The sequence below is a fragment of the Barbus barbus genome (genome assembly GCF_936440315.1).
Source record: "Barbus barbus genome assembly, chromosome: 40".
Lineage (NCBI taxonomy): Eukaryota > Metazoa > Chordata > Actinopteri > Cypriniformes > Cyprinidae > Barbus > Barbus barbus.
In genome coordinates, this window is record NC_136718.1 from 18,954,636 (window position 1) to 18,976,961 (window position 22,326).

Consider the following 22,326-nt stretch of genomic DNA (forward strand, 5'->3'; position numbering starts at 1 on the left):
TACCCACAGTGTTTTTCCTGTTTCTGCAGGTAAGCAGAAATCTAACAAAAATAGAAAAATTCCTTGTCATAAATTCTATAGCTGTGTTTTTATTATTATTTAGAAATATTAAATGTAATATATTATTTTGTAGAAATATTGTATTAGAGGTAAAATAATATGAACTATTAATTATATTAATAATTATTATTCATAATAATATAATACAATTTTATATATAATACTATATACTATAATAATATGGTATATTATATTATAATATTTCCATGAGATATATTTGTAATATCATCATTATCCCATTAACCGCTTTGGATTTTAAGGTGATTAGTGGCAGAACTCAGAGGGCGTGAGACAGCAGTCAGTAACACACAAACACTGACTTTCTTAAAGTGATGAGGGTCCACTGAACCCCACCCGAATCCCTGCTCTCTGATGTCATCACCCTCTCTTATGGAAACCATCTGTTTGCTTAAATGGCCTTTAGATGCCAGGTAAATTTCTGCACGTGTGTTGAGGAATGAGATGGAGAGAGAACATATGTGTGCATTTCATATCAAACAAAAAATTCTTGAGTAAACAGCCTAGAGGCCAAATAAATGAAAAATTATATGATATAGATCCAAGGCACACAAAGACGAGGTCTCACTGGGGTAAAGTAGAAATGAATAGTGAGCCCATATCAATTTATTTGTCAAAACTTTATTCCTATCACAAACATACATCAGTTTAATACAATGCTAGCACACTGATCCAAAATATAACGGAACACCGGAATGTTAAAACAAAATGTCATAGTTGAAATAAAGGACATGGTATTTATATGTATGTACGTTTAAAACATAATTTTCTATTGGTTTATTTTAAGAGATACAGTCACTCTAGCACCAAATTTTAACCCCAAGTTTAGTAAGTCTTGTGTCAGAAACAAAACATTTAAACAAGATATGGGTTTAAAAGTAGTGTAGGAATATTCTTTTGTTTTTTTTGGTTTTTCATTGTATTGGAGTGAACCGACTAAAACTAAAAACGATGGTCCAGGGTTTCATGGCTGCACCCAATTACATAATTTCTTTGCCTAATGACTTTTGTACAGTGTAGTAGCAAATGCATATACAAAATAAAATGCACCCACCCAAGAAACTTCTAGTAATTAAGGCAGGTCATTCAAACGATTAAGTCAGTCATTCAATCAATCCATAAACACTACATCTAAATGTCTAGAATAAAAAATATTACAAAAAGAGCATAATACTGGTTTACAAAGTATGGTAAAGCTGTAACACGATCCATAAATGTCAGATAACAATTAGCTGTCACCCTGAGCACTAACGGGCTTTGCAGCATATCTAAATGGTTGGATTTTTACTGTACGTTAAGGGTTGTTTGCAGCAATGAAATGGAGTTGACAGATTGACGTTTGAACTGATTTCTCATGCTCAGCAACTCCAGGAATCATTACTTTGTCATGTAGTGATATTAACAAAATTATACAAGACTATTAACTAGTCAAATCATAAGGTACACAAAGACGAACAAATAGAACATTTCATACAGTCTAGAATCACACAAACAACCCATTGCAAACAAAAACACAACTCACGGCCATTGGATTCTGAATGTTTCTCTATGGTGTGATGTGATTTATTCTCAATTGGAAGCTGTGGAGCGCTGGGACAGGAGCAAGGATCCTCCCAGCCCTGGCTGCTCTTATGGAAGCCAGCAATGACTCATGGGAAAGGTCCCCCACCCCACAGCAGTACTGTATTATACTCAAAGGGTGAACCTCTTGGACTAAAATGTTTTTTTTTTGCATCATATTTTGATTGAATTTATATAAGTTTTTGTATAAATCATCACTGTCATAACTGGCACTTACAACTGCTTTCTTAACGTACAACAATATTTCATATAGCACTGAAACGTGTACACTTATTTCAATAGATCGGGAGCAGGATTATTTGACAAATTTGCCTCAAAAGTTGTTCTGTATGAACTTAAATTGAACATTTTGCAATTTGCAGTAGGAATTTGAGTCTTTGTCTCCCTTGTGCCTCATGGCCAAGGTCAATGCAGTAGATTGAGCTGGGTTTAAGAAGCAGGGACTGAGCGTTCCGCCCAGACCCTTGGTGGCAGGTTGACTTGTTCACAGCTCGGTGTCTGCTGTTTTGGTGGTAGAGTGGCCGTTGGTGGCAGCAGGAGGAGTTTGGGCCTTAACTGCCTCTTGTGTCTCTCCATTAAGACTGGGCTTCTCTTGGGGCTCGGGTTGGTTAAGAGGGGCCACAGACACCAGAGTGTTGCCCTGGTTCTCCTCCTCAGTCATGTAAGACTCCTCAGCCTGTGGAAAACAAAATACAAACAAAGATTTTACTTTTTATTTTGCTTTGATTATTATTATTAGTATTATTATTGTTATTATTATTATTAAATTTGTATATTCTTTTTTTATTACATATAATTATTAATATATTTTTACTACATATAATTATGAATTATTATTATTATTATAATTGTTTTTATTTTGTAAAACAGTTAACCCCAGGAATATTCCCAGAGAAAAACTGTATTGCTCAAATTTATAAATTGAGCATACGATTTATAATTCAGGAGACTTAGTGTTTCTTAGGAGATGTTTTTTCTAGAATTTCTTGGAATGAATGACAGTAGACACAAATGAGACAATGGTTAATCATGTAGATTAGAAATTATGGAGTTCATATCAAGATTTTATATCAGACATTTATCAAATCTGATGCATTGAATGCATTAAACTATTAAAGTTAAGATTTTCATTTTTAGTCAGTATTTTTTGTAAATCAGCGTTGATGAGCAAGACCCTTGAACTAAGGAGAGGGTGTTCTTTGAGTGGAACATGCAAACTTCCATAAAATCATTTTTGTTTAATGGAATATTTTTCCTGATGCATCTTCAAAGCTAAAGCATTTATTGTGCAGCATATGGCTTATGAAATTCTGCCCTATGAATGTAAGTATTTTTTAATTGTAAGACTCTTTCTGAGGTCTGTCGAGAGTGCACTTTTTCACTTTCATAATTTAACAGAGAAGGAAAACAGCTTAGAACTATTGGCAAGGAGATGAAACAGTTAGTGTTTCGCTAGTGTTGTGGTTCTGAACATTCGATGGGGCGTGTGCTGGAGGAACTGTGCTGCACTGATATGCTGCCAATTGTTTCCCTCTTAATTACGAACTTGGCAACATTTCCCTATAAAATAAGCTGAACTTTGCAATTAAAATGCGTGCACAACACATTCAAAATGGGAATTTGATTAGGAACATTTGGTGGAGGAGATACTGTTGGTGAAGTCATCAGTTTGAGGGTTTAGACAGCAGGAAGAGAATGAATGTGTAAATTTGCTTCAGGATATTACAATTAATGGGATGTTTTTCTGGGGTTCAGTAAGTCTGACACTCACCAGTTTCATGCCTTTGCCGTTGGTTCGGCGATGGCACTTGAAGTAGTATATGCCGACTGTTATGGCAGCAAGCAGTAAGCCGATCATCAGCACAGACACGAAAACAGCAGGAGAAGACCCTTTCTCTTCTTCCTTTTGATTCGGCAAGAGAAACACATTAAAAACAAGTTTAACAAAAACGTGGATTAAATATTGGATAGCTTCAACAGCAACTTGAGTCATATTTTAAAGGTATCTAATCAAGTGATATTGATTTAGTTTGGGTGTCCCTTAATAGCATGCAGGAATGTTTTGTCATACAGTGCCCTCCACTAATATTGGCACCCTTGATAAATGTGAAAATAAATCTGCATTGTTTAACCTTTTGATCTTTCTCTCAAACAATTCACAAAATTGTAACCTATCATTGAAGTAAAGCAATTGAAAGTGGGGAGAAAATCTCATGATGAAATAAATGTTTTTCTCCAATGAATGCTGGCCACAATTATTGGCACCCCTAGAAATTCTTATGAGTAAAATATCTCTGAAGTATATTCCCATTCATATTAACATTTTTTAGCACACCAGGGTGACTAGGAGCATGAAATTGTCCAGCCAATTCCCTTAACAATCCATCACAAGGAGTAAAACCTGAGAATATAGTTCTGATGTGCAGAGATTGTTGAGCATCACAAAATAGCAAAATAGAAAGTGGCTGTAAGAAATGAGTTAAAGCATTGAAAATCCCCATTTCCACCAAAAGGGTAATAATTAAGAAGTTCCAATCAACTAAAGATGTTAAAAATCTGCCTGGAAGAGGACGTGTGTCTCGTCCTAATGCATGGTGAGGAGGAGAGTTTGAGTGGCCAAAGACTCTCCAAGGATCACAGCTGGAGAATTGTAGAGATTAGTTGAGTCTTAGGGTCAGAAACCTATCAAGCATCCCCTACATCACCACATGTTGTTTGGGATGGTTTCAAGGAAAATTCTCCTCACTCATCCATAAACAAACTCCAGCAAATGCAGTTATCAGACACGACTGAAATTTCAAATGGCACCGACTTCTATGGTCAGATGAAACTGAAAAAAATAGCTTTTTGGCAGCAAACCCACCAGATGAGTTTAGTACAAACTACAAACAGGGATAAAAAAAGTATACTGCTGTAAATATAAAAAATAAATAGTAAATATACTGCTGGATCTTTAGTGTTGTGGGCCTGTTTTTCTGCCAGAGGTCCTGAACATCTTGTTCAGATGCATGGCATCATGGATTATATCAAATACCAACAGATCAAAAATCAAACCCTGACTGCCTCTGCTAGAAATCTTATAATGGGCTGTGTTTGGATCTTCCACCAGGACAACAATCCTAAACAAACATCAAAATAAACACAAAAATGGGTCACTGAGCACAAAATGAATCTTTTACCATGGCTGTCCTTGTCCTCTGACCTGAACCCTACAGAAAATGAGTGGGGTGAACTGAAGAGAAGTAGTACTAACATTAACATGGAGCTGTGAATCTGAAGGATGTGGAGGGATTCTGATGGTCTTTGATGGTCTCTGATGTCTTTCCAGGTGTTTTTCAAACTCTTCAGGCTTTATAGAAGAGTTGTTACCCTGGGAAAAGAACGTTGCAATAATTGGGTGCCAATAATTGTGGGCAACATGAAATAGAGAAAGCATTTATTTCACAATGAGGCCCCCCCCCCCCCCCCCACTTTCAATTGTTTTACTTCAATGATTTTGTGAATTGTTTTGAATGAAAGATAAAAAGGATAAACAATACAGATTTATTTTCACAGCTGCCTTTGCTCATATTTACCAAGGGTGCCAAAATTAGTGGAGGGCACTGTAGGTCTGTTTTGATAAAAATGACAGATTAATCCACCAATATTGGCAGATATTGTAGATTTAGTTGTGCATGCTTATTTCCCCTATTTTTAATTTTACCTTTCATCTAATACTTACTTGACGATAATCTTTACAACACTAATAATTTAATGACACTTTGAAATGTAACCTTTATTAAATCTCAAAATGAATATCCATTTTTCATAATCTTCTTTATTATTTTCTTGTGATGCCTAAATTCACTTGTAGCATTTGAAGTAATTGATTTGAGTTTTTACTGTTTTATTGTTTCGTTAATATATGTAGCGTCCTTTCCTAATTTAGATTTTTTCCACTCTTCCTGACATGCGTCAAAACTTATCTGTTGTACAAAGCTTCATATAACAAACAAAAAGAGGAAGTGAACAGGAAGTAGTTTAGTGCCTCTCCCTGCCTTCATCCCATGGTGTCATGCCAGAATAACCAACGCCTATCATGAAAAAAAAATACAGATCCTGCGTCAGACTGGCCTATCGCTGCTATCACTTTCTCCAGTCGCAGATCTGTTCTTGTCAACAATGGTTGCTTACCCCCCCCCCCCCCCCCCCCCCCAATTCTTCTGTCTAACCTCTTTCTTGGGTTCATAACCGCATGGCAGCAGTGAGAGGAAGCCCCTCTTCTCTCCCACTCATTCATCTTTTGTGTGGAGGGATTATTTATAGCGAATGACAAAACAGGATCTCCCTAATCAGAGCTCACAGGCATCAACAGATCAAACTTCCCTGCTAAACTTTATCCTCTCAGACACAACGATTCCTTCCTTTCTAATGTACACAGACGCAGATGACAGCAACTGAAAACATCTGAAGTCACTCTGTCCATTGGTTTGGGTTGGCAAAGTAGAGATACTTAAAGTCTTGTAGAGGTACTTTATAGTGGAGTTTAGATTGTTTTAAGCTCTTCTGATGACCTTTTGGGGTAAATATGGGATGTGTGCATTGGTATGATACTGATATGGCCTCGCTGTTACATATGAATATGTAAATGAAAATATAAATGCAGTTACACAACGTTCCTTTACTAAAAATGTATTTTTTAGGTACAGTGGTACATTGATGGTATCAAACGGTAATATTGTGGTACTTTGATTTATACAAATCTACTAAATGATTGGCATATACAGTTGTATTTATAGTACTTTCCTTACGAAAAAGTACTATGGCAGTACCACGGTACAATGATGTTAGTATAATAGTGTTATTATGGTACTTTGAAATATACCATGGTAGTAAATTTCATGTACTTTTCTTTCAAAAATATCGTACTGCTACTGGTTCTTCAGCAGTTCTTTGTGGTAGTTGAGGTGCTATAAAGCACCTCTAAGTGGTTCTTTGGCTCGTAATCATAGGAGAACCAAAGTGCTATATAGCACCTATAAATAACCTGTAATGGTTCTTCTGGTGTTCTTTGGCATGGTTAAGGTGCTATATTTAGCACCATCTCTAAAGATATAGGTGCTGTAGCACTTAAAGTGGTTCCCCTATGATTTCGAGCCAAATAACCACTTTTAGTGCTATTTAGCACCATGGTAAATGTTCACAAATAAAGTACCATAGTATTTTTTTTTCTAAGTAAAGAACCAAAAAGTCCATGGTACTACTAAACCATCTGTTCTGGAGAAGTGCAGTGGCCGTGTCATTACCATATGTACCACCTGATTAAACTTGTGAATGTGAATCCTAAATGTTGGATTCAGGAAAATGTCAGCTAAATTGGTCAAATTAACTAAAATGAAAAAAAAAAAATCACATTTATTCTGCACAGGCCCGGCGCCAGAGGGGACCCCTCCGGACCGAGGAGGACGCCCGGACTTTACTTTAGCATGTATAATAGTCAAACTCATAGTGTAAAATAGTCTAACGGATTGCTTTTAGATGGAAAAACTGCCCATAACTCCTGGTCTAGGATCTGTTTTGTTCGTAATAATAGCATAATGAAATAGATTTGGCAAACAATCCAGTGTATCTTCTGCTTTGGAGAGCGTCACATGATATTATGATGCATTTTCGCAGAGGGGAGCAAAGTAGCCAATCACAGACATGTTTGTTGATTTCTACAACGCAATGGCCAATCAGAGGCGTTTTTGTCCAGCGCCGAGTTCTATCATGCTCCTAACTTCATTACAAAAAAAAAAGTTTCATTGTGTGGTCACATTCATTGGTTAAAACGGAACTTTGTAAGATCGTCAGGGGTGTGAAGTAATGAATTACAAATACTCACGTTACAGTAATTAAGTAGTTTTTTAATTAGTAATTGTACTTTTTTGAGTAGTTTAAAAATTGTGTACTTTTACTTTTACTTGAGTACATTTTAAGTGATGTATCGGTACTTTTACTCTATTTTCCTCCGTTTGTGGTCTTTACATGCTTATTTTCATTTTATTTTATTTAAATGTGGATAATTGTACTGCGAATAACTTTCATCTTTTCTTCAACTGAATACTGTTTCTGTGCTGTTTTGATGCGTTTTAAAGAGTTGGCAGGCAAATTTAAAACTGTTGGATGATAGATATTGTTCATTCTTTATGACAAACAAGGTAATGTGAATTACAGAATGTACAACGTTTTTTAAATGTGACCATGGACCACAAAACCAGTCATAAGTGTCAATTTTTCAAAATTGAGATATATACATCACCTGAAAGCTGAGTAAATAAGCTTTCCATTGATGTATGGTTTGTTAGGATAGGACGATATTAGGCCGAGATACAAAAAAAGAAATCTGCAAAAAAATCTAAATATTGAGAAAATCGTCTATAAAGTTGTCCAAATGAAGTTCTTAGCAATGCATGTTACTAATCAAAAATTAAGTTTTGATATATTTACAGTAGGAAATTTGCAAAATATCTTCATGGAACATGATCTAATTAATGTCCTAATGATTTTTGGCATAAAAGAAAAATCTATAATTTTGACCCATACAATGTATATTTTTGGCTATTGCTACAAATATACCCATGCGTCTTAAGACTGGTTTTGTGCTCCAGGGTTACAAATGTATAAATTGCAGTGTAGCGCGGCTATTATGAAGGGGTAGAATCTACAGCTCAGTACTCACTACTCAATACTCATGAGTAATTTTAAATAGGCTACTCTTTTACTCTTACTCAGGTAGTTTTTTGGAAACTTTTTTTTTTTGGAAACCTTTTTGGACTTTTTACTCAGCTCAAACTACATTTTTTGGAAGGTAATGATACTTTTACGTGAGTATATTTTTTCAGTACTCTTTCCACCACTGAAGATCGTGATGAATGAGTGGCAGTTTTTAATAAATTTAAAGGGAGCGCTCTTTGCATGCTGTATACGATAATATATTCATAATTTAAATAAAACTTGTTTTTCATGCTTGACAAGCGACCACGACACATAGCTAGCTAACTACACTATACAGATCAAGATAATAATTTCAGAAACACAGAGTGATGTGATTCTGCAACCGAGCCTGGTCCAAACGCAGGATTTAGTTAAGGAAACGTTTATGGTGGGGGAGTGAATAACCAACACTCTCTCCACCCTCAATACCACGACTGAGGTGAGACCCTTGAGCAAGGCACCGAACTCCCAACTACTCCCCGGGCGCCGCAGCATTGGCTGCCCACTGCTCTGGGTGCATGTTCACTACTGAGTGTTAGGGATGGGCGATATCTTATCGTTTGCGATATACCGTTGAAAATTCTCCTCACGATAAAAATTTGTCTCCTCACGATAATAACGATAAGTCTAGTTGATGACGTAGTTTTGTACGCGCCCGATTCACTGTTCACGTGCGGAGTGAAAACAAGCATGGCGGAAGGCGGACGTGAGGCTGACAGTGCGTTCACACCGGACGCGACTTGCGCGAATAAATCGCGCTATTCGCGCGTGGTTGGACGCGTGAACATTTTGGGTTTACTCGCTTCATTCGCGCGTGAAATTCACTGCACAAGAGATGCGAATTCGCGTCATGGGCGGGGCTTCTGCCAGGCGCACATGTATGACTGCCACAGAGAGCATAATATAGAATTTCGCTCTAAACGCTCAATTCGCGCTGCGTCATTCGCGCGAATTGCGCGGCAGGATGTCTATTCGCGTCTTTGCATTGACTTAACATGTAAATCATTCGCGCTTAACGCTTCAGTCGCGTCTGGTGTGAACGCACCATGAGGAGGAGCTTGTTGTTACGCGAGGAGCTACCTCCACAATTTGCAACTGGTTTGGTTACAGAAAATCAGATGAGGAGCAAACTACCGTAAGTGTACAGAAAAATGGTGGTTACAAAGAGTGGAAAAACGTCCAATTTGAATTTGACATAAAAGATGCCATACTTTTAATAGTTAGAAAAATGCCATTACAAAGGTAAAAACAAAAGTTTCAAGTTAATTGCATTAATAATACTATATGAAATAATCTTAATCTTTAAAACTTAATTTATATATATATATATATATATATATATATGTGTGTTTATATGTATAAATATATATATATATTATCGTCATTTGTATCGTTATCGCAATAATTACCTGAAATTATCGTGATAAATTTTTTAGGCCATATCGCCCATCCCTACTGAGTGTACACTTGGATGGATTAAATGCAGAGCACAAATTCCGAGTATGGGTCACCATACTTGCCCCCCCCCCCCCCCCCCCCCCCCTTCCTTTATCAATTATTTGTATTTGCTGCCATGCCAAATCATGCACCTGCTTGCTTTTCTGTCTAATTTAGGTGTTAGTGAATTATTGTAAAGTGTATATAAAAGCCCCCCCCAAGTCGTGCTTCCTGGCACCAGGCCTGCTACTGCATGTTCTTCATTAAAGCTGTTGACCAATGAAAACCAATGATTATAATTGTAATTATAACCAATGATAATAAATTAAAAGACAACTCCGATAGTTCTTAACTGAACTGTCAAATGTACATTGATTTTTGACCATTGTTTTTTTCCACCCAGAATTCTAATCCATGATAGTGACCCAAAATTACTTACATCTGTAATTTTGGAACCTTGATTTGAGGTTTGATTGGAAGAGTGAATTGAATCTGGGGTTTCTGTTTGTCCTGGTACAGATGTAGACAGGCCGCCTAAAGAATCAAGGATTAGTAGTATCACCAACTAAAAACAATTAAGAAATGAATTTAGGGACAGTCTTGAGGTCATTAGAACCTTGTTGACTTGGGATAATTGTATTTTGAACAGCAGAAGTTGGGTATGCTGTTGGATCTGCAGCTCCTGAATCTGTTGACAGACCTGTTGACGGACCTGTTGACGGACCTGTTGACGGACCTGGTGACGGACCTGTTGACGGACCTGGTGACGGACCTGGTGACGGACCTGTTGACGGACCTGTTGACGGATCTGCTGATGGACTTGCTGACGGATCTGCTGTGTTCTGTCCCTGACAACCTGCACGGTAACACGGAAAATGTTAAAGATGTCAAATACTGTAAGACCACAAGCTTTAGGCTGCACTTCCATCTCACCTTGGTGAATTATGTAGTGTCATGTTACATAAATAATGAATAAAATTTGCACAAAAATTGCCAATAATATGCTGCCCATAACAGCAATTACATTTTGATCTAATTGATTTTGCTTAAAAATAGAGACACAGAACATTCATATATTTACAAACTAGTCCATTTTTGTTGTATTTCCTAGTGAAACAGGAAGTTGGGGCGGGACATATCAAAGGCCCAATTGCTGGTTTTATATAACATCAGTATATTTAATTCTTACTCACAAGCTCTTGATTTGTTTAGTTGTAAATAGATTCTGATTAAATTCCAGTGTTCATTTAGGTTTTATGTCCATTTTGCTTACATAAGAAATTCTCACTGATTCAAACTGGTAACTTGTCTTTTTGAACAATTCATCAAAGAACTGACTCATAAGACTATTTGTTTCAGGAATCAGGCTACACTAGTTGTGTCATATGTTTCTTATTTACTAAAAAGAATCGGCTCATAGGAGTCACTTGTTTATAATGGGACTATACTAGTTGTGCTGTACATTTTTTCAAGTAATTTGTTCATTAGAGGTATTTGTATGTGAATCAGACTGTACTAGTTGCCCAGTGTTTTTTTTTGGGGGGGGGGGGGGGATTTACTAAATATAATTTATTCATAAAAGCAACATGTTTGTGACTGGGATTGCACTGGTTGCATTGTATGTTTGTTTTTCTGTAAGTTTGCTTTTTTTTTTAAATGTTAATTTAAAAAGTTTTGAAAAATGGTACAGTATGGATTTTAGCAAACATTTCCATGCCACCTGTTCACTTTGTACATCATGCAGTCAATAAGTGTTTGCAGTGTTTGACCAGGCTGTCAGATCCTGAGGCTGCTGCTCAGTGTTTGCTAGCATGTGGGTGGTAGGTGCACCCTGAGGTTGAGAAGAGGTTAAAAAAGCCTGGCCCTTTCTGACTGTTATTTAATGCCTTTCTGTCTCCACCCTCTCCAAAAATGTGCCTTGTTTGCACAGCCACTCTGCATTATTAATAACTTAAGCAGGAGGGTAATGCCCCTGACACCGACTTAGCAAATAAACATCACCCTCAAAAAGTCAAGACCTTTCTCTTTGCTGTACATTACCACACTCCTTAGTAAAGAGTTATGTCTAGAGATGTGGAATGCAGGAAGCGAGTGGCCGGGTGTAAATTACGAATTAATAATTTGCCCGTTTGTTTTAGGTGTTGCATCCTCAACTAACTACGCCATATCCGAAAGTCACTGAACTTGAATTCTTGCTAAAAGTAACATAATAAGAAAAACCACTATTGCTAGTTTTCATTTTTGACTGACACATTCAAGGTAAATCATTCTAGGTAAATTATTACACATGATAGATAATGATTAATTTCACACTAAAGTCATGTTAACATGCTTTTTTTTTTTTCAAAGGATGACTGGAAATTAATTCTTGTGTTAACGTGCCACAAATGCTGTGCTCAAATGCTCAGTTGAGCTTGGAATAGTCTTTTAAGTGGTTTTCAGCAAAGAACAAATGCTGTGCACAAATGCTCAGTTGAACCTGGAATAGGCTTTTAAGTGGTTTTCAGCAAAGAGTTGACAAAGTTTTTTGGCATTGGGGATTGGAGCAGCTAAGTTCTAAATCTAGAACAATTTCTGGTGTCATTTAGGACACCACACGTTTTTCTGTCAAACTTGTCACGGAGGCTTCAGAATACCATCTGGAGCTCATACTGGGTGGTCTTATGTTTTTCTAACTAGAAATACTAAGATATCTGCCACACTCTGATCATAAAGTGATTCTACATTTGTCTCAACAGGTGTGACTGTATCGTGCAGGAACAACAATCCTTGATGAATCTTTTAGTTAAACCACCTAGAAATGACAATCTGTGCTTGGTCAAGCTCGAATCTCCTAGTGATAGCTCACTTTCTGTTTGTGACTCTTAGCGTTTTGTGATTTTAAAGGATGCATGGCCACCGTGATAGTGCTCACCCGCGCTCACAGCTTGAAGCACCCCTCCCTCATTACAAAAACACCCCGAGTATCTTGTAAGCACGTCTATCAGGCTAGATACTATGCGTGGCTAGCCATATATTTGAATTGGCTGAACTGGGCATGCGTCCTACAGCTCTTAAAAATGTTAATAAAACTAAGCGTTGACTTACACAAGCCAAAACCTGACATGTTTATTGATATAATAATTGTTAGGAAGAATGTTCCCTCTTCTCCTAGCATCATATAAACAAGATTAGTGTACATGAACGCTCTTGTATACTTCTGTATTTGTGCGTTTTCAACAAATGCGAAGCACCACATTCTTTTTCAGTGCGTATGAAGACGAACGTCTTTGTGTACAAAACAAAATTCCCCTCCCAGCAGCACAATCACACACACTAGTAATGTCCTGTTTTGCATACATTCTGTCCCAAGTATTATGCAAAATTAGAATAATTAGTGCATAATAGTTATGTAATTTTGGATTTGAAGGGAAATTAGGTAGATGTTAATTGCTAAAATACAAATCCAAACAGTACCCAAAAGGTGTGTTTTCTTGGTATCTTACAGTACAAGGAAGGTGTATTGTGGTAAGATGTCACCATCTATATACCAGGGAACACTGATATTTGTGCTGAATGAGGTCACTCTAGACAGTATGGGAGTAAGTCTTGACTAAACAATAAATTTCCATGTAAATGTTGTCCCTCATAACCAGACCTCTGATTAAACCTTGTGAACACAATTTTGTTTCCAGGAGGACGGATAAAAACCTTGTGTTGCATGAAGTCAGCCAGTCAAATCTGAGTTTGCCAAATCGAGAAAGTACTTTCCAGTTGTTATGTGGGCAGTTGGGAAGTGTGCTGTCTGAGTGTATGCATACATTTTATGCTTAAATTTGCTCTAGCGTAAAATGCATACATTTTATCCATGCATGTTATGTAGATTTTATGCATAAAGTTTCTACATACTCTCACAATATGCATTTATCTATGCATAAAATCTGTTGTTTCTTAAATTGTTTCTTGATATAATTTTTAAACAGTTTTAAACAGTTACCAAATGCATTATGAAATGCCTGGTGTGCTAACATCTGTCTTGATGTCTCACTTCTTCAGTCATGCCACTTTATAGCTACATTCATCAAACATGTACTTGCATGTACTTTCAAATATGTACACAATCTAAAGCGCTACGCTGGAGATGAAAGATAAAAATTAGTAATGATGATTTTTTTCAGTATAATTCAGGATCTAGTTTGATGAAGTAGGTCAGTTGTCTCGCTGCAGTCTAAACAAGCATAAAACTCAACCCATCAAATTTTCTTCCCAAATGAGATAACCATCTTGACGTATCTAATATTTCACAATTTGTGCTGCAGTGAAATCTGGTCATCAGTCTGACATCTGGATACTCGACAGCAAACACAAACCGAGTTCTGGAAGAGTGAGAGTACGTGACTCTACCTAACCGCTTTGATGCATGTTTTTCATCCACCGATACAACAGAAATATGACCAGAATCATTGTTTTCCTAAGGAAAGTGACACAACAGGGACCAAATGTTCTCTCCAGATTTCTGAATCACTCTAATCCTTTCCATGGTGTTCTGGCATGTCTGGTCTGATGTAATGAGACAATCTCAGGCAAAGACTCTCAAAATCCCTCATGCTCTCAGCTGTGCCTGCATGGATGTACGGCAGTTAAGCTTAGCCAGACACGTACTGACAGCTCTGACATAAACCTGAGAGATAAAACCCCCTCCTTCTTCCAGAATCCCTGGAAACATGAGAAATGCCCGTCAAATGCTTAGGGTTATTTTAAAGTAAGTAGCCTACCTCATTAAATGGATAGTTCACCCATGAAATGAAAATTTTATATCTTTGTCAGATACGTAGATGTTGGAATTTTCATTTTTGGGTCAACTGTTTCTTTATTAAGTCTTGGTTGTAGGATTCAGATTTCAAGAATTGAGCTAGATTTTGTGTTTTTATCTGCATGAACTAGAAATATGGAAGAAGAACTCCAGATAACCTATTTAAATTAGACTTAAAGCATTCTAGATAATTTTTTGATCATTGCCTCTATAAATGTCCCATGGGCCTACTCATATGACTAAAAACGACGTCACTGTAATTTTCCCAGAGTCATTTATTTCTGGGAATCTAAAGGCATGTCTCTGGGGGATTTCTGGATGGTATCTTCAACTCAGTTCCCAGTAGGAATGCAGTGTTAAGCGATCTGCCTTTTGTGTGTCTTTAATCTCTACCCGCATTAATGTTTAAATCACAAGCTTGTTGAACTCTGGGACAGTCTCTGTCTTCCTAAGAGAGCCCTCTTGTTCTTCTGTCCTCTCACAGATCTGTGGTGTGATTATCTAGCAGGACGGAAGGCCATCTCGAGATCACCTATCTCTGGGTTTGCTTGAAACAGGAGAAACCTAAATAAACAGCTTAGCGAAAGAAGAAAGAGTGTGATGACAGATGCAGGCGACTCAAAAGGGTCATTAATCACTCTAATAATTACTAACGTGTTGTCCAGCAGGGTGGAGTCCATCTCTCTCAATCTCCAGATGCATAGATCTCAAGGGAAGCACTCTCCTCCTAGTGTACTTTGTGCTTTAACATGAGGCTCTGACGTCTGCAGCCGGCAAGGCTGGACAGCAGCCTGGGACTCATTGCTTCTCCACTCAGGCATTAGAGAGCATGTCTTGGTGATGACAGTCAGCTGCAGCCCAATCCCCTCACTTAAGCAGGCCTGAGCGCTGTACGTTTACTTACATTGTTCTATCATTCTGTCATTCTCTGTTGTTTTGTGTCTACCATCCATCCATTCATCAGTCTATCCATCTCTCTTTTGGGAGAGTTTTAAAACTTTCAAATTACACTTTGTCAGGCCAACATTGAAAACTTGGCTTTTCTAATTTCACATTTGACTTTTTTGATAGTATTTGTTGTCTTTTTCGTTGGTTTATTTTAAAAATCTTCCAGCGGAAGCCCCTGTGATGCACTGTTGGTGCAATCTCAAAATGTTATTTCTCAAAAGGTCAAAGAACTCTATGGGCACTTTTAACTGACGCACTACAAATCCAGTGGTCACTCTATCCACCCCAACTATGGGAGAACTATTTCCATTTGCAAGCATGCTGATCCTGAGAGTTTACTTAGCAATGAGCCCATGGCCCAGTTGTTTTCTGACAAAACAAAAACGGGGTGAAGGAATTAATCAAATTAGTGTCAGGCGTGGAATGTTCCCCAAGCCAGTCAGGATGTAGGTATCTCAGATATAAACTATAGACGGTATGCTAACCATTCACACAGTAATCCCATTCTTGAGCCCTTTGGACTCAATTCGAGATGTATATTTAATACACAGACCACTACTAATGCGTGGCTTTACTATTCTTAGACAATAGAGTCTCATTCACTGTTTTTGCAGTGTTAATTTCCATAAGAGCCCTCCAGAGTAATACAGTACAGATACTATAAGAGTTTGATTTATGGTCAGATTTTTGTGTTTTTAATGCTTCAAACCATGTTTTTTTTAAAGAGCACCCCCTACTGTCCAAAACAGGCATCTTCTTGTCACCCCCCTCTTACTGCCAGTTGCTGCCTCCTTTTGCAGCTTACTGTCAGCACCACAAGCATTGCGTGGCTGCAGATGTCCATGGACTATTTACAAGCTCTTGTTCTTTGAGATCATCATGCAGATTGATTCAGACAACGTAATTGGATATCTAAATGTTTCATCCGCTGCCATGCTCGGCTTATGCAATGCTTGGAGAAAAGGCCACAACAGAAAGACGAGTGTGGGGGTGTTGATGCGAGTGTCTTTTTTCTTTCTGATTTTTTTCCTCTCTTCACACAAAAGAAAAACTGGGGTTGGGTTTTGCCCCCTCTCTCACTTACTGGCTAACCGTAACAAATCCCCTGGGCTCTGTTACACTGTGGTTAAGGAGGAAAGACTGCCATGAGAAAGACCTTGTGCTTTTGATGGCAAGCAAAGGATACAATCTTATGTTTTCAATTAGGGAACATTAGCTAGAATTGCCCCAGTGTTGTGCTGCTTGCTGAACATTAATTACCCCGGCAATTACCCCACCGGTTAAAGAGGCTCAGCCAAGCCACATTAACTCTGTTTATTCCTCAGGCAAAATGACAGAAACCGCCATAGAAGTGCAAACTTCTCTATAAAGTTATATGCATGTAACGAGTATTGCAAAAACACAACAATAGTTTAACTCAATCTGTTTATGTATGTAAAAAACAATTAATGAAAAGGCTCTGTCCACAAATAGGGTGCAGTTTTCTAATAATATATATTTCATTTAAAATGTTGTGGGTATATATAAGATTAACATTACTTATTTATATTTGATATATTTTTATATTTGTTGTGCCATTTGATGAGTTTATTATTTTTTCTTGTTTTTTTTTTACCTTAAAAGATCACTTCCAGGATAAAAAAAAATCCTGATAATTTACTCACCCCATGTCATCCAAGATGTTCATGTCTTTCATTCTTCAGTCGAAAAAAGGTTTTGAGGAAAACATTCCAGGATTTTTCTCCATATTGTGGACTTCATCAGGGACCAACGGATTGAAGGTCAAACTGGAGTTTCAGTGGAGCTTCAAAGGGCTCTACACGATCCCAGCTGAGGAATAAGGGTCTTATTTAGTGAAATTATCTGTTATTTTCTCAAAAAAAAATTCACTACATAAGACCCTTATTCCTTGGGTGGGATCGTGTATCCTGTTGAAGCTGAAAACTGAAGCATTGAAACTGCAATTTGGACCTTCAACCCGTTGGCCACCATTGAAGTCCACTATATGGAGAAAAATCCTGGAATGTTTTCCCCAAAAACCTTAATTTCTTTTTGACTGAAGAAAGAAAGATATGAACATCTTGGATGAGATGGGGGAGAGTAAATTATTGGGAAATTTTTACTCTGGAACTGAACTAATCCTTTAATCATAGAAAAAACACAAATATATGACTATGTACAGGATGTTGCACAAGTACCTTATCCATGTGAACACATTAAAACTTTAAGTATACAATTAAAGTTTCTGAGGAAATTAAACTTTGTTCACATTTTCTAAGTTGCTGTTTGACTAATATGATGATCCAACCAGCAGACTGGTCCAAAATGGTGTCTTAGAGTTTCCGCTCGTTACAGATTTTGTTGAACCACAGGCTAATTACACACTAATGTTTGGATAGTCATATTACCAGAGCGCAGTGTCAGAGTGAGAGCGGTTGGAAGCTGGATGCCAGCTGTGAGAGACGCAATAACAGCAAAACTACATTGGAGTGCCAGGGGAACTTCAGAATAACAGACTCACAAGAGCGACAACAACAAACCCTGATATGCATCCAGAGTGTCTTGTTTTTCTCATTTAAGATGATGTACTAATTAAACATGACTGTTAGTTGTTATTTCACATTTGTTCATAATATGATGCATAATAGTTGTTTTGTCCTATTCTTAATTATAAGTGAAGTGATGGACATAAACGTCTAAACATGTAACTTGCCATAAAATTACTGTTGGCTCAGATCTTTTCACATAATCACAGAATGAACTGCTTATTTTTTCACCCTTTTAGTTTCAATCAATATGCATCTCTGAAAAGCCCAGTGAGACTGAGCACGTCCAAATCGGAGTGATGTAAGATATCCTACAGCATTTGTGTATAGGCTGGGTAAATGATGTTAACCTCACTGGGACTGCAGGAATGCCAGGCAATAGCTTAAAGCATGAGAAACTGGCAGCTGCTTGTTTTTATTGGCCAAAGAGTGCATTGTCAGCCAAGGAGAATGTTCCAGAACCAAGGTACGCAGATATGAGGTCCACAAGCTTATAATTTTTCTCCTTTCCACATAGTGACCCCTGCCATCCATCTTGTTTTTATCACACGTGATGCACTGGCATGCATGAACTTCCTCTTCCTTTGTGCCTTGACTATGTCTTTGTGTAGCTAAACCCATGAAAATATGCATCTGCTGTCCACTAAATAGCTTTGCTTGTCCTATCCAATGTGATAAAAATACTTTACGCATTTGATAATAGTGCCTTTAAACATTATCTGCGTTGTGCAGTTTGGGAATTCCCATGTGTTGGTTCAGATCAGGGCAGATGAATTGGCTTCTGTTGGTACAGTTGATCTAGGCCTTGGATTTTATCCAGATATCTAACTGTAATACACCACAGTAGCGGTTTTAGGACCGGGAAAAGACCTGCTCGAGGGACGCAAGGTCTGCCAGGAAGCTAAAGACGCGTGAAGGTGTTTTCTCACTCGCCGTTGAGCTCAAATCGCAGCCAGATTCAATAATATTCCATGATGCTTGGGAAGCACCAACCGTCATCCTGGCACCTGTCCACTGAATTGCCACATTGCTACCAGGGTGTATAATGGGTGAACTCACAACATGGGAAAAGGTGGTAACTGAAATTCAGGGTGTTGTTCGGGTGGCTAACCTAACTATGGGGAGAATGTGAGCTCAGCTAAACACATTTGCCAACAGGCTGTCACAGCGAATCATTCTTTCTTGCCCTTTCCATCCATCAGTTGAGGAAGGTTGCACCTCTGAAAGAGCAATACTTACGTTGGGAGGTCACTGTCACATTTGAACCGTGGGTGGCGGTTTGGAATGCAGTTCTTTCCTTGGAGTCCTCATTCAAATAGCATGTAATTTGACCCTTTTTAGCCACTTAGCTTTGGTTAATTTAATTCTGCAGCAACTGTAGCATGTGGTTGCCTGTCCACGTGGCTGAAACTACTGATCCTGTTATCATAATTTGAAGGTTTTTCAGTTCACTCGTTCTCATTTTGTAAATTTAAATGTATGTATTTAGCAGATGCTTTTTAGTTATACTGTAAGTTTGACCAGTTCATGTATTTTCTGGGAACTGAACCCATGACCTTATTAGTGTCACATGCTTCTGAACAAGAACAAACTCTGACAACACAAATATGTTATTTAAAACATATAAACAACAATTTTAGCTTCGAATGAAGTCATGGAATCCTGTGAAATGAGCTGAATATGGTGTCAAAGTGGTGTTGAAATTAATACGTTTCAGTCACTAGAGTGATGTTTGAATTTGCAGCCAATTAACATGGTCTTAGAGACAGTAGACATCAACTTTATGATCTAAAAAACTCTCCATACTCACATATTTCCATGGTTGTCTGAAAAGTGTTGCTACGCTTTGACCGTCTATTGGTCTCACAGGAGTGCCAATTGCACGGAAGTGTCAAGCATTTAACAGACTGGTGGGAATGGAAATGTATAATGCTTTGCAGTCTCTAAGTGGCTTCAGTTGAAAAATGTCTTCTTGCAACCTCCAAATTAACAGTAGCATGGCTGTTGCAGCCTAATGAATTCAGCTGGTTTACAGTTTCACATTACTCATATTAAAATATCTGAGCTGAACATTTGAGGATAACTCTAGGAATGTATGGCACATTAACTTAAGACTTTATATTACACACTACTGTAGCTTTGGCTAACTACGCAGGGTTATGTTCGGCTGCCTAATTAAATTTTTCATTTAGCTTGAAAACTGATTATGTGCTGTTTGAGAGTTTGTCCGGTTATGGAAGTCTGTTCTTTTGTAGTACTTTTCTTATACAAAACCATTGTATTTTTTTTAAATAATGTTTTTTTTTTCTATTTTATCAGCATTAGTTTCCTGGTAAAAGTTTGTTCGGTTCAACCACCATGCTCTTGAGAAGTTGCTCCGTGTTCAAACCTTCCCACCGTTAAACCTACTGCATTACTCTCATCTCTTGGGAAAAGGGAATGGGGCGTACAGCTGTGCCCTGCCCACAAGGGCGTCACTTACAAACCAGCTTTTTTTTACTCCTTTTTGAAATAACGGACATGCGGAAAGCTCCCTGGAAGGCGAGTGCCTTTTATGCACAACTGTCTTCAGCTCTGTGGCTGATCATGTAAACATCCATCTATTTTCAGAAGAACATGAACCAAACGCTGTGGTCCCACACGTACGACTGCTTTTCTAAAAGACATTTTCACCACATGTAGTCTCAGAAAACAGGATGAAGATGCTTAATAGACTCCTTAGACAGTTTCCAGGCTTTTCCAATCTCTTCAGTCTCTAAACACACACATATACGCCCATGTTTCAGCCAGCTCCACCCAGAAGGAGAGCAGGATATAGCCCGCAATTACGATCAACGACATGTTTCCACTCCAAACCAGAGCCCTTTGTTTGAGTTTTCCCGATAACATTTTAACTCTGTCTCCTCTGAGTAAACACTACAAACTGCCGGCTGTCACATCAATCAAGGTGAGACAGTTTTAGAGTAAAATTGAATAAAAGCCCCAAATATTAGCATTCAAAAGCAGTGATGCTTTTATATAACTTATAATATAATGCATCCACTTACTGAATGATTTCCTAAAAATTTATGAGGAAAAAAGATATTCGTATAAATCCATACAACAAAGAAGCTTGAAAATGAATGATACAAGAAACTAAGAACATAGTGTAATCACAACACGCTGCATGTAAGGCACAACACTTAAAGTACAGTTTATAAAAGACTTCGATTAAACTTACTGTGAAGCAAAAGAAAGCCGAACATTAAAGCCAGACCCATTGTTTTCCAGATCTCATTCATTTTTCGTACAGCCATTCTCGTCTCTGAGCACGCTGAGGTGTGAGAGAGTGTGTGCAGGCGCTGGGGCAAGGCTGAGTGAGTTTAGGGGTTTCCTGTGCCTGAGACAGAAATGAGTGGGTCACAGGATAAAGCATGGCTTGTGGTCCAGGGGTTTTATACGGCCCCTCTCCACTCCCACCACGTTTCTCTCTCTCTCTCTCTCTCTCTCTTTTTCTGTCGCCCTTATCATCTTGCAGGGAAGGCCACCTCCTTCGTGTTGTGTGCATTTGATGGTATAAGAGATATGTGTGGCTGTGGATTTATTTAATTTTATTTAATGAAAAAAAAATCTTAAGAACTTTTCACTGGTAGTTTTCTGAACATACCAGGTGCGAATTATGATATTATTTTTATTAGGTTACCAAAATATTAAAATGGTCATAATTTGTGTAATTTATGTTATTCCAAATTTTATTCCAACTTTAGTTTCATCCATTGGTCCACAGAGGGTTTAACAGGGGCTTCATGGCAGATATTTAAATCATTTAGGAATTATTTTAAAATATTCCTTTTTTTTTTTACATTATGTAAAATTCATTCCGATTTTATTTCACATTTGCACTTTATATCTCATAATTTTACTTCTTATGTCACAATGTGACCTTCTGATTACAATCTCACAATAACTGTTCATTTTTTTTAATGTGGAAATGATCTTCAATATTTAAAAATATTTGTTGAAGTGTTACAGAGGAAATCTAGATTTGTCTTTATATTGGGGGTCCCAGGACTGGCTGAGTGTCTGTACCTGGGTCTGAAAAGTTTAAAACCCTGATTAAATGAATTTTGCATGTCTGATTTGCATTTCATAGTTCCCTTTCATTATTTTAACTATGCCAAATGTGTGATGTATTAACCAAACTGTTCTTTCTTCTCGCTTCTCTGCAGA

At 37.7% G+C, this 22,326-nt stretch overlaps 1 protein-coding gene across 6 annotated transcripts; it reads right to left on the reverse strand.

The window, feature by feature from the left end:
• Positions 1-652: 652 nt before the first annotated feature.
• Positions 653-21,607, reverse strand: LOC306859789 (uncharacterized protein). 6 transcript variants are annotated; one of them, XM_079401050.1, is made up of 6 exons: positions 21,338-21,607; positions 10,448-10,687; positions 10,271-10,365; positions 4,913-5,029; positions 3,431-3,562; positions 653-2,335 (listed from the first exon to the last, which is right to left on the reverse strand). In XM_079401050.1, the coding sequence occupies exons 1-6, from the start codon at positions 21,411-21,413 to the stop codon at positions 2,144-2,146; spliced, it is 852 nt and encodes a 283-aa protein (XP_079257176.1). In that variant the 5' UTR covers positions 21,414-21,607; the 3' UTR covers positions 653-2,143. The 6 variants fall into 6 exon arrangements, with proteins under 6 accessions (XP_079257176.1, XP_079257180.1, XP_079257178.1 ...); XM_079401052.1 differs by having other exon boundaries at positions 659-2,335; positions 10,544-10,687; positions 21,338-21,544; XM_079401051.1 differs by having other exon boundaries at positions 659-2,335; positions 10,532-10,687; positions 21,338-21,525.
• Between the last annotated feature and the right edge of the window lie 719 nt (positions 21,608-22,326).